Below are 12,495 nucleotides of genomic sequence, written 5' to 3'. Positions count from 1 at the left end.
AAAGATAAATCCTACACCTTCCCGTATCAAATAGTCAGAATACAGCGAGCTTTACGTATCTATGAATATATATGTCTTTATGTTAAAGAATCAAATCGAATTTGGTAGGTTTGGTATCGTAATCGAATCGACGCGTTTCGAACCGATTTTCGATGCATCGGATTGAATCGTTGCAGCTCTACTTGTATGATGCCTGTGTGCTTTACAGGTGCCTGTGGACACTGACCTACAGGAAATCATCAAGGAGATCTCCATCATGCAGCAGTGTGACAGTCCCTACATCGTCAAGTACTACGGCAGCTACTTCAAGAACACAGATCTATGGGTAAGTAAAACACATAGCTATGGGCATAAACTACGGCAGCTATTTCAAGAACATAAATCTATGGGTAGGTAAAACACAGAGCTATGGGTAGGTAAAAATTCAGAGCTATGGGTAGGTAAAACACAGAGTTATGGGTAGGTAAAACATAAATCTATGGGTAGGTAAAACACAGAGTTATGGGTAGTTAAAACATGGAACTTTGGGTAGGTAAAACACCGAGCTATTTGAAGGTAAAATACAGATTTATGGGTAGGTAAAACACAGATACTGTAAAACCATTAAATTTTGTGTGGTACGAATTTTCGTGGATTTTGTTGGTCCACTGAACCAAAAATTCAAGTATCAACGATTATTTATACATTTTTAATCAGAAATCGGTCATTTCCAAATGTCATTTCCGTCATTTTCTTGTGTTGTCAGTTATCAGAGATATTTGTTTTTGTAATAGTTACTTCACTTCAGTAGGTCACATTACACTACATGTATAAGTTTTTCTTTTTTTATTCATCATCGTTAATGTACGTTTTATTAATCATGGTAAATAAATATAATAAAAAGCATTACCAATTGTGGTGAAAAACACATTTCTTATATGTGACCTCATAAAATTAACAGTTTGCAGATTAATCATATATGTCAATATGTGCAAGAGACATACCGTAATTACTCTATGTTTTCGGACACGTAAGAATAATTATTTATTTTCGTGTCCGAAAACTTAGATACGAAAAATATTCACAAAATACAGGTGTCCGAAAACTTAGAGTCGAAAATTAAAGTGTCCGAAAATAGCTTCAATTGTATCAATGACTACCGGTAATAGCACGCGCTTGTAAAATACCATGCCGCAAAGTATAAATTACAGTTATATATGTTTGCACTGCATTTTAAATTATTTTAAATGCTTCATTTATGTGACAGAAAGCTACTACAAGGTTGTACTTTGACCAACATGTTCAAAGATGAGCATGTGATGTACCGATACACGCTAGTATGAACCTATAATTAACACAATACAAAAGCAAACTATAAATTCTTTGTTTGTTCATTTCCGATATTTGTTGTCTAACACCTTCCATTGTTTGTGAAACTTGCAATAGGGTGCATCACACTTGGAAGCGTTTAGTATTTGTCACAGTTATATTACTGAGATGGGGTTGTACCATTGCGGTAGAAAATGAAACTGTTAATTGGCACTACCCCTGGTTATTGTCATAAAGCTTATGCTATCGGGCGAAACCATTGTTTAATACCGGTTTACAAGGTTATTTACCCAATAACGCATATGTAATGGTCCATTGCCCTCAGGCATGCACCTGCCATGTTTTATGATGTTAATCTGGTTGTAAAACCCCATAATCGAAGTGTCATTAGATATCGAAAACAGGACCCAAATTTGGTAAAATAGCGCTGTAAAATATACTGTCCGAAAACTTAGAGACATTATTTATGGACGAAAACTCGTGTGTACTAAAATTAAGAGTCACTAAAAAATAATTATTTTTGCTTAAAAAGGGGGTGTTCGAAAACTTAGAGTGTCCGAAAACATAGAGTAATTACGGTAACGGTTTTCACACATGTATTTTGGGGACCTTATCACTCAATTGTTTCTACTAGGGGAACGATTGCGCTGATAAGTGTAAATATTGTCAAAACAACATCGATGGCAATTAGCGAGCAGGGACCCACAAGTGCGCCGCTTTATCACTCTTATCGTTAATTAATCTCAAGTCTTGCTGTCAACACAGATTAGCAGATTATGCTTCATTATTACTCTGGTTGTTTTAATAAAAGTTTAATTATAATGACGGTCAGTCTTCCCCGTTTATTTGAAATCTACAAAATTACGTGTCAACGAATTAGTTGTTTTTCATTCAACCACGAAATTGCATACTGACGAATTTCTATACGTTTACAGTATATGGGTAGGTAAAACACAGAGCTACGGGTAGGTAAAACACAGATCTGTGGGTAGGAAAACAAAGATCTATGGGTGGGTGAAACACAGATTTATGGGTAGTTAAACACAGATTTATGGGTAGGTAAAACAGAGGAATGGGTAGGTTCAAAAACACAGATCTATGGGTTGGTAAAACACAGAGATATGGGTAGATTCAAGAACCAAGATCTATTGGTAGGTAAAACAACGAGCTATGGGTAGGAAGAACACAGATCTATGGATAGTGGAAAGCACAGATCTATGGGTAGGTAGAACACAGATCTATGGGTAGGTAACACATAGTGCTATGTGTAGGTACAACACAGCTATATAGGTTGGTACAACTCAGATCTATGGGTAGGTACTATGGCAGCTATTTCAAGAACACAGATCTATTGGTAAGTAAAACACAGAGCTTTAGGAAGTTACTATTTTAGCTACTTTGAAAAAAAAACATTATTTATTAAATTATGTCATTCTTTCAAAATATGAAGACCACTTTATACCACTGGCCACATATTTCAAATAAATTATAATAATGCCTCCCTCTTCATAGAAGCTGATGTATATATTGCTTTGCACCTGTTTGTTGTACAGTCATTGTTCATAGACCATTTCATTCTTGCATATCTAGAGAACGCTTTGACCTTGCATATCTAGAGAACGCTTTGATTATGCAAATTGGTATGATGATTATGTGTGAGAGAGGAAGAAACATATAAATCTGGTCAAGAGGTATAATGACAATATCACAGAGAACTTTAAGGGTGCAATAGTCATTTGAAGTACCATAATGCCCATAAGTTATCCTTAAAAAACTGGCAATCGGTTACAAACATAACTTGTTTCTAATTGAATGACATGATAAATGAGCAGAAGTGAAATATTTTTGCCTCATTCTTTGAAAACTGGGCTTAATGCTTATGCTTGTCTGCACAGTCGAATCAAGGACAACACTTTATGCATAAATTGGATTTTTTGTTTATAAGAGATTTCTTTTAAACAAAAAAATACCATAATGGAGTTGTTGCCCTTGTTTCAGATTGTAATGGTGTTGTGGCCCTTGTTTCAGGTTGTTATGGAGTGGTTGTCTTTGTTTGGGATTCTGATGGAGTTGATGCCCTTGTTTCAGATTGTAATTGAGTTGTTGTCTTTGTTTCAGATTGTCATGGAGTGGTTGTCGCTGTTTGGGATTTTGATAGAGTTGATGCCCTTGTTTCAGATTGTAATTGAGTTGTTGCCCTTGTTTCAGATTGTCATGGAGTACTGTGGGGCAGGTTCTGTGGCAGACATCATGAAGCTCAGGAACAAAGTGGTAAGTCACAGTTGGCTGCAGGTGGGATACAGGGTTAAAGCAATAGTTAAATATATTTGGTGTTCAAACTATAATAGAATCTAAGAAATGTGTTTAATCTTTTTTTGCAGATGGTTATCTTTTTTTTCTATTTTTGGGTTGCAAACATACTTATGTTGATCAGGGCGTACTCTGCCATTCACCAAATAAGCCAATGTCTACAAATAAGGAAATTTGGTTATATGAATTCCCATTGGGCTACAAGTATTTTTTCATAATTGCCATTAAATCATTCAAAAGTAATAAGGATTCAGATATTAAAAAGTAAATTTGGCTACAGCAAATGTTTAGCCAAGGGGAGCCCTGAGGAGGGATTCATGCTAGTAAATAAGAGATTAATAGATTTGGTGCTGAAATTATAATTTTAATCAGATTTTTGAAAAATCTATTGAACAATTGTTGTCTTTTATCTATTTGTTTTAGGACAAACATACTTATGTTGATAATAAGTATGCCTGTTTATTTAAGAATGCTATAATGTATAATGAGCTGAAAGATATGTTTTTTGTTTTCTATACCTTTTCCCATATGCCAGTTTGTGTTTGAATGCTATCATATATAAGAACACGAATTAATCGTTTTTCATTACCTGTTTTTGCATGCTTTTAACTTGTCTTTTTCAGCTTAACGAGGAGGAGATAGCCACTATAGTATATTACACACTGAAGGGCCTAGAGTACCTTCACTCCAAGAGGAAGATCCACAGGGACATCAAGGCTGGAAACATACTTCTCAACACTGAGGGTCATGCTAAGCTGGCTGACTTTGGCGTCGCAGGGCAACTCACTGTAAGGGCTTTATTGAGCATGTGCTTATCGAACCTGGCTCTGGAAAAACCATGAGCATATCATGTTGTCCCAGATAAGCCTGTTGACTGCAATGTCTTATGTGGGACGACACTTAACGCACATGAAAAAAGCCAAATTTTCCCCAAAAAATCAATATTCCCAAATAACTTTAAACACAGTTTCCCTTTTTTATGCCCCCGAAGGAGGGCATATAGTGATCGCACTGTCCATCTGTCTGTCTGTCCGTCACATATTGTGTTAGGTTTCCAAAAATGCTCATAACTTCTATGTCATATGTAACATTCATATTTGGTATGCATGTGTATATGGACAAGGCCTCTCCATACGCACACAGATTTTGACCCCTTTTACCTTGACCTTGAACTTAGGGTCAGCGTTTAGGTTTCGAAAAATGTTATTTGGGGGCATATGTCATGGAGACAGCTCTTGTTTATCTAAGAATTTCCAACAAGTTTAACTTAAAGCCAGCTGAGTTGATGTTGGTATATTTTCCAATTTTTGTAATGTGTCGCAAGAAGTGATTATGAGTCAAAATGTGAACGTATTTATGTCAGATGTGCATAAGATTTGGTCAAGAATTGCCCAAAATCAGTACAAATATAGGGCTTTTTAATTTTGTCCATGGACAGAAATGATCTATATTCAAACACGCACGGGTCACATGTAAAACCACGTGATTCGCTCAAGGCATGGACTGAAGCATGAAAATAAATGCACAGACTCGAAGCACAGGAGTTGGGCACGTGGCCAAGTCACTTGAACACTATCAATATGTCATAAAACAACATGTTTCATCATTATATATGTATAGTCTAAGACAGGTTAATAATAGTCTTGAGGATTCCGTTATGTACATGATTAAGTTTCGTATTTTTTATGCTTTTTGCATTTTTTTGGCACAATTTTTGCGAAAATCAGTATGGAAGAGTTAAGCATTAGAATGTATCTTATGAATATTGATCAATTCTGGTCAGTTGAGAAAACCAAATTGTTGCGAGAAATAGCAACTCGGCTGCCTTTAAGTCTGAAATTTTGAAACCTAAAACATAATTTTTATCGACATTATTTACCGAAAATGAAGAATATATTGTAGTGTAAATTGTTTGTACGATGTTTAAGAAGATGGGCCCCCTGAATGTTATTAGTGTGACTCCATTGCAAATTTAACACTATGTTTGCATCCACATTTCATAAAAATTGATGGACAATTCAGGACACTATGGCAAAGAATTAAACATTATTTGTGAATCCACATTTCATATAAATGGATTACATTTCAGGACACTATGGCAAAGAATTAAACATTATTTGTGCATCCACATTTCATATAAATGGGTTACATTTCAGGACACTATGGCAAAGAATTAAACATTATTTGTGCATCCACATTTCATATAAATCTGTGAATGGACATTTCAGGACACCATGGCAATTAATTAAACATTATTTGTGCATCCACATTTCTTATAAATTGGTGGACATTTCAGGACACTATGGCAAAGCGCAACACTGTGATAGGTACTCCATATTGGATGGCCCCAGAAGTAATACAGGAGATAGGGTATGACTGTGTAGCAGACATATGGAGTCTAGGTAAGAGGGACCATGCTTTTTGTTGGCTTTGAACAGATTAATTAAATGAATACATGATTGTAATAAAATATTTGAAGTTAGGTTCGTGGTAATATTTCTTTCAAGGTGATGAAAGGCGGATAATATGCTCAAAATCATAACTGAGAACAATTTTTAGTGCTCACATGAAAAGGCAGGATTTTTGCTGTAATTGAAATCTCTGCATGTATTACAGGGTAATGATTAAAATGAACATTAGCCAATAACCCCTGCATAGATAAATTTTAAACTAGGCCTACTCAGAATCCTGTTTTATTTTATGCTTTCTGATGGTTTATATAGAAATATCAATGCATTAAACATCAAACAGTGAAAATTATCAATAATACTGTGAAATGACATGTTTTTATGTCATGACTTATTATTTTATCCTAATTCTTCAGTTTAATTACACAAATTTTCAATTGCAAGCATAAAATAAAAAGAAAATTTGTTGGATTTGGTGGAATATCGATTTTACGTCACTTGTGTTCATAGAAAAATTAATTTATGATCACTCGTCAATTAAAATCCATATTCCACCAAATCCAACAAATATTCTCTATTTAGTATTGCCACACTTGTAACCTTTTTTTAATCTTTCTATAGAAAGATGACAATTTGTGCTTGTTTGATCCAATTGTAGATATCTAAGACTACGAGCCATTCTCTGAGAAAACGGGGCTAAGTGCATGTGGGTAAACTGTCCTCCCAGATTAGCCCGTGCAGTTTGCACAAGCTTATAAGGGACAACACTTCCCACCTAGACTGGTTTTTTGTTTAGAAGAAACTTCCTTTAAACGAAAAATACAATTAAAGCGGAAAGTTTTGTCATTGATTAGCTTGTCTGTACTGCACAGGCTCATCTGGGACAACACTTTACGCAGATCCATTTAGCTGTGTTTATTTCAGAGCCAGGATCATATAAACTTTTGAGTATGGACATTGTTTTCAGGAATAACAGCGCTAGAGATGGCAGAAGGCAAGCCTCCGTATGGAGACATACATCCAATGAGGGTTTGTAGCCTGCTTATATAAAACATTACCTTCTCCATTTCATCAATATAACATTGTTTGAATTGTGGGGCTGGCCAGCTCAGAGTTTAAAGTGCTGTACAACAAATTTGATGATTGAGGGTTTGATTTCTGGTCTGGCCAAATGGATATAAGGGGATTGGTCATTAAATCCTTTTCTATTTTAGGTCACCGTGGCGTAATGAATATGGTTTATGCTAATAAGGTCAAGGGTTTGATCTCCCCCATAGACAAGAAGTGCTGATTCTAGTCCCAGTAAATGGACTCGAAATGTTTAAAATAAGCCTTAGGGTGTACGCCATCGGGTGAAAATAAATAGGTTTAAACTAAATCCTTATTACAGCCATTCTCCTTTCATTTGATTCATCTAAGGCAGGCATTCACATAGCCTGGTCATATGTAACCTTGTCAGCCATAAGGTCACTCAAGATTTCTTGGTTTTACTAGCGAACAAGGTAGCTCCTGACCAGGCTGTCTTTATGTGCAGACTGGTTACGAGCTACATTGTCTGCATATGGTAAATCACCCATTTTTAGCTCATCTATTTTTTGAAAAAAAAAATCAGCTAATGTCATCACCTTGGCGTTGGCGTCCAGTTAAATTTTGTGTTTAGGTCCTCTTTTCTCATAAAGTATCAAAACTATTGCATTCAAACTTGGTACACTTACTTATAATCATGAGGGGACTTGGCAGGCAAAATTAGATAACTCTGGCGTGCATTTTGACAGAATTATGTGCCCTTTTTATACTTAGAAAATTGAAAATTTGGTTAAGTTTTGTGTTTAGGTCCACTTTTCTCATAAAGCATCAAAGCTATTGCATTCAAACTTGGTGCACTTACTTACTATCATGAGGGGACTGGGCAGGCAAAGTTAGATAACTCTGCTGTGCATTTTGACAGAACTATGTGCCCTTTTTATACTTAGAAAATTGAAAATTTGATTAAGTTTTGTGTTTAGGTCCACTTTATTCCTAAAGTATCAAAGCTTTTGCTTTGTGACACTTACTTACTATCATAAGGGGACTGTGCAGGCAAAGTTATGTAACTCTGACTGGCATTTTGAGAGAATTATGGCCCCTTTATACTTAGAAAATTGAAAATTTTGTTTAGTTTCGTGTTTTGGGCCACTTTACTCCTAAAGTATCATAGCTATTGCTTTTAGACTTGGAACACTATAAATCTATTATAAGGGGACTGTACAGAACAAGTTGCATAAATCTGGTTGTCATTTTGACGGAATTATGGCCCTTTTTTGACTTAGAAACTTTGAATATATGGTTAAATTTTGTGTTTACATCCACTTTACTTCTAAAGTATCAAGGCTATTGCTTTCAAACTTCAAATACTGTCATACTGTCATGAGGGTACTGTACCTAGCAAGTTGAATTTTACCTTGATCTTTTAATGACCTTGACTCTCAAGGTAAAATAACTAAATTTTGAAAAAATGTCCATGACTTAGTTATTCATGATAAGATTTGATTGATACTTTGACAAAACAACTCTTGAATGACATACTACAATAGACTCCACTCAAACCATCCCCCATCCCCCCCCCCCTGAATCCCCCCCCCCCCCAAAAAATTTTTTTTTAATTTTTTTAACTTTTTTTTTTTTTTGAAAGATCATGTTAAGATTGACCACACCCTCACAATATACCCCCAACCCCCCTCCCCCCTATTTTTTTTTGGAAACATGGTTAAAAAAACAATAATATTTATTTTGATTATTTTATTATTGAAAGACTGTCCAACTATCCCACCCAAGAATCCCCCCCCCCCCAAAAAAAAAAAACATTTAAATTATTAGCTCATCTATTTTTTGTAAAAAAGAGCTATTGTCATCACCTTGGCGTCTGCGTCGGCATCCGGTTAAGTTTTGCGTTTAGGTCCACTTTTCTCATAAAGTATCAATGCTATTGCATTCAAACTTGGTACACTTTCTTACTATCATGAGGGGACTGGGCAGGCAAAGTGAGATAACTCTGGCATGCATTTGACAGAATTATGTGCCCTTTTCATACTTAGAAAATTGACAATTTTGGTTAAGTTTTGTGTTTAGGTCCATTTTATTCCTTAAGTATTGAAGCTATTGCTTTCATACTTGCAACACTTACTAACTATCATAAGGGGGCTGTGCAGGCAAAGTTATGTAACTCTGACTGGCATTTTGACAGAATTATGTGCCCTTTTTATACTTAAAAAATTGAAAATTTTGGTTAAGTTTTTTGTTTAGGTCCATTTTATTCCTTAAGTATCAAAGCTTTTGCTTTCATACTTGCAACACTTACTATCATATGGGGACTGTGCAGGCAAAGTTATGTAACTCTGACTGGCATTTTGACAGAATTATGTGCCCTTTTTATACGCCCGTCTATGACGGGACGTATTATGGTATACCCCGCGTCCGTCCGTCCGTCTGTTAATGTCGTACGCTACGTCAAATATCCTTTGACAGATTTTCTTCAAATTTTAACACAATCTTAATATTGATAAACCCTGATCCCCTTTCGTTTTTGACGGAATTCTGAATTGTCGTTCCAGAGTTATAGGACTTTGTTCGTCAAAAATTCGTGATTTCATTGAATGTCCTACTGTAGCTATATAAAAATGTTAAAGTTGTTATAACTTTGGTATGCTTGGACCTAGAGTCTTGAAACTTGACATGAAGGTTGGCCAGAACTAGTAAGTAACCACTGGACATTTCAAGGTCATTCATTTGAAGGTCAAGGTCACTGTGACCTTGAATGTAAAAATGTTAAAGTTGTTATAACTTTGGTATGCTTGGACCTAGAGTCTTGAAACTTGACATGAAGGTTGGCCAGAACTAGTAAGTAACCCCTGGACATTTCAAGGTCATTCATTTGAAGGTCAAGGTCACTGTGACCTTGAATGTAAAAATGTTAAAGTTCTTATTTCATGTTATAACTTTGGTATGCTTGTACCTAGAGTCTTCAAACTTGAAATAAAGATTGGCCAGTACTAGAAGATGACCACTGGTCATTTCAATGTCATTCATTTGAAGGTCAAGGTCACTGTGACCTTAAATGTTAAAATGTTAAAATTGTTATAACTTTGGTATGCTTGGACATAGAGTCTTCAAACTTGACATGAAGGTTTGCAAGCACACTTAGATGACCACTGGTCATTTCAAGGTCATTCATTCTAAGGTCAAGGTCACTGTGACCTTAAATGTTATTGTTGTTCATGTATCCTACCGTAGCTCAAATATCCCCCGATGGATTTTTTATACGCCCGTCTATGACGGGACGTATTATGGTATACCCCGCGTCCGTCTGTCCGTCCGTCCGTCCGTCCGTCCGTCCGTCCGTCTGTTAATGTCGTACGCTACGTCAAATATCCTTTGACAGATTTTCTTCAAATTTTAACACAATCTTAATATTGATAAACCCTGATCCCCTTTCGTTTTTGACGGAATTCTGAATTGTCGTTCCAGAGTTATGGGACTTTGTTCGTCAAAATTTCGTGATTTCATTGAATGTCCTACTGTAGCTCAAATATCCTTCGATGGATTTTTTTCAAATTTCAACACAATCTTAATATTGATAAACCCTGATCCCCTTTCGTTTTTGACGGAATTCTAAATTGTCGTTCCAGAGTTATGGGACTTTGTTCGTCAAAATTTCGTGATTTCCATGCTCATGTACTTATAAAATAAACCATGTATTCAAATACAAATAAACTGAAGTAAAAAAATGATTCAAAGGGTTATTTATTACCTTACTACTTCATTGGCGAACGACGGGCGTATCATGCGCTCATGGCGCAGCTTTTATTATACTTAAAAAATTGAAAATTTTGGTTAAGTTTTTTGTTTAGGTCCACTTTATTCCTAAAGTATCAAAGCTATAGCTTTCATACTTTAAAACACTACCTAACTATCATAAGGGGACTGTGAAGGCAAAGTTATGTAACTCTGACTGGCATTTTGACGGATTTATGGGCCCTTTATACTTAGAAAATTGAAAATTTGGTTAAGTTTTGTGTTTGGTCCACTTTACCCCTAAAGTATCATAGATATTGCTTTCATACTTGGAACACTCTCAAACTATCATAAGGGGACAGTAAAGGACAAGTTGCATAACTCTGGTTGTCATTTTTACGGAATTATGGCCCTTTTTATACTCAGTAACTTTGAATATATGGTTAAATTTTGTGTTTAGATCCACTTTACTGCTAAAGCATCAAGGCTATTGCTTTCAAACTTCAAATTCTTTCATGCTATCATGAGGGTACTGTACCTGGCAAGTTGAATTTTACCTTGACCTCTGAATGACATTGACTCTCAAGGTAAAATTATTAAATTTTGCTAAAATTGCCATAACTTCTTTATTTATGATTCCCCCCACCCCCCCCCCCCCCCCCCGGAATCCCTCCCCCCCCCCTCCCCCCCCCCCAAAAAAAGTTTTTTTTTCTTAAAGATCATCTTATAAATGACCACCACACCCTAACACTATACCCCCCCCCCTCCAAAAAAACATTTTTTTTAAACCATTAAAAACACACAAAAATTATTTTGTATTATTTTATTTTTTACATACTGTCCAACCATCCCACCCAAGAATCCCCTTCCCCCCCCCCCCCTCCCTAAAAAAAAATGCATTTTTTTGCATTTTTTGAAGAAAATGTAATAAATGACCACACCCCCACACTAAACACCCCCCACCTCCACTCCACCCCTCCTTCCTTTGTGATTGAAATTGAGATAGGTCCCTTCACCTTTAATAAAAAAAATAGATGAGCGGTCTGCACCCGAAAGGCGGTGCTCTTGTTTTAATTTTGGAAGATAATGTAAAAATGTAATAAATGACCACACCCCCACACTATACACCCCTCTCCACCCCACCTATCCATCTTTTTTTATTGAAGTATTGAGATAGTTCCTTTCACCTTTATAAAGAAAAATAGATGAGCGGTCTGCACCCGGAAGGCGTATTCAGAAGTGTCATCTGTGTCGCTTTTTGGGTTTCAGGCAATATTCATGATACCTACAAAACCGCCGCCATCATTTCGTAACCCAGACAAATGGTCGCCGGAGTTTATAGACTTTGTGTCAAAGTGTTTAGTGAAGAACCCAGAGCAAAGGGCAACAGCCGTAGAGTTATTACAGGTAATTAACTTTCTTGTATTATTAAATAGAATCAAATAGTTATTTTGTTCCATACCAGGCTATGTTCTCAACAGCCATGGAGTTGTTTCTGATTATACATTTTCAGCTCACCTGAGCGATAGCTCGGGGTGAGCTATTGTGATCACTCGGCGTCCGTCCGTCCGTCTGTAAACAATTTGTAAACATCTTCTTCTACTAAACCATTGAGCCAATTTCAACTAAATTTCATGTGGAGCATCCCTAGGTCATGGGACAAAAGAATTGTTAAAAAAAATTTGATCACATAACCAAG

At 36.1% G+C, this 12,495-nt stretch overlaps 1 protein-coding gene across 6 annotated transcripts in view; it reads left to right on the top strand.

The window, feature by feature from the left end:
* Positions 1–12,495, top strand: part of LOC127839198 (serine/threonine-protein kinase 3-like) — a 53,916-nt gene that overhangs the window by 15,918 nt on the left and 25,503 nt on the right. For all 6 annotated transcript variants that reach the window (XR_008030202.1, XR_008030201.1, XM_052367471.1 and 3 more), the window contains 6 exons: positions 209–325; positions 3,517–3,579; positions 4,242–4,406; positions 5,915–6,020; positions 6,994–7,055; positions 12,066–12,203. Coding sequence is in view for 4 of the 6 variants with exons in the window: in XM_052367471.1 (XP_052223431.1) it covers positions 209–325; positions 3,517–3,579; positions 4,242–4,406; positions 5,915–6,020; positions 6,994–7,055; positions 12,066–12,203 (651 nt within the window). In the remaining 2 variants the exon portion in view is untranslated. The remainder of the gene's footprint in view (positions 1–208; positions 326–3,516; positions 3,580–4,241; positions 4,407–5,914; positions 6,021–6,993; positions 7,056–12,065; positions 12,204–12,495) is intronic.

Source organism: Dreissena polymorpha, chromosome 7 (assembly GCF_020536995.1).
Source record: "Dreissena polymorpha isolate Duluth1 chromosome 7, UMN_Dpol_1.0, whole genome shotgun sequence".
Classification (NCBI taxonomy): Eukaryota; Metazoa; Mollusca; class Bivalvia; order Myida; family Dreissenidae; genus Dreissena; species Dreissena polymorpha.
Note: the sequence above shows the minus strand (reverse complement) of the source record. Positions and strands in the feature narration are given on the sequence as shown.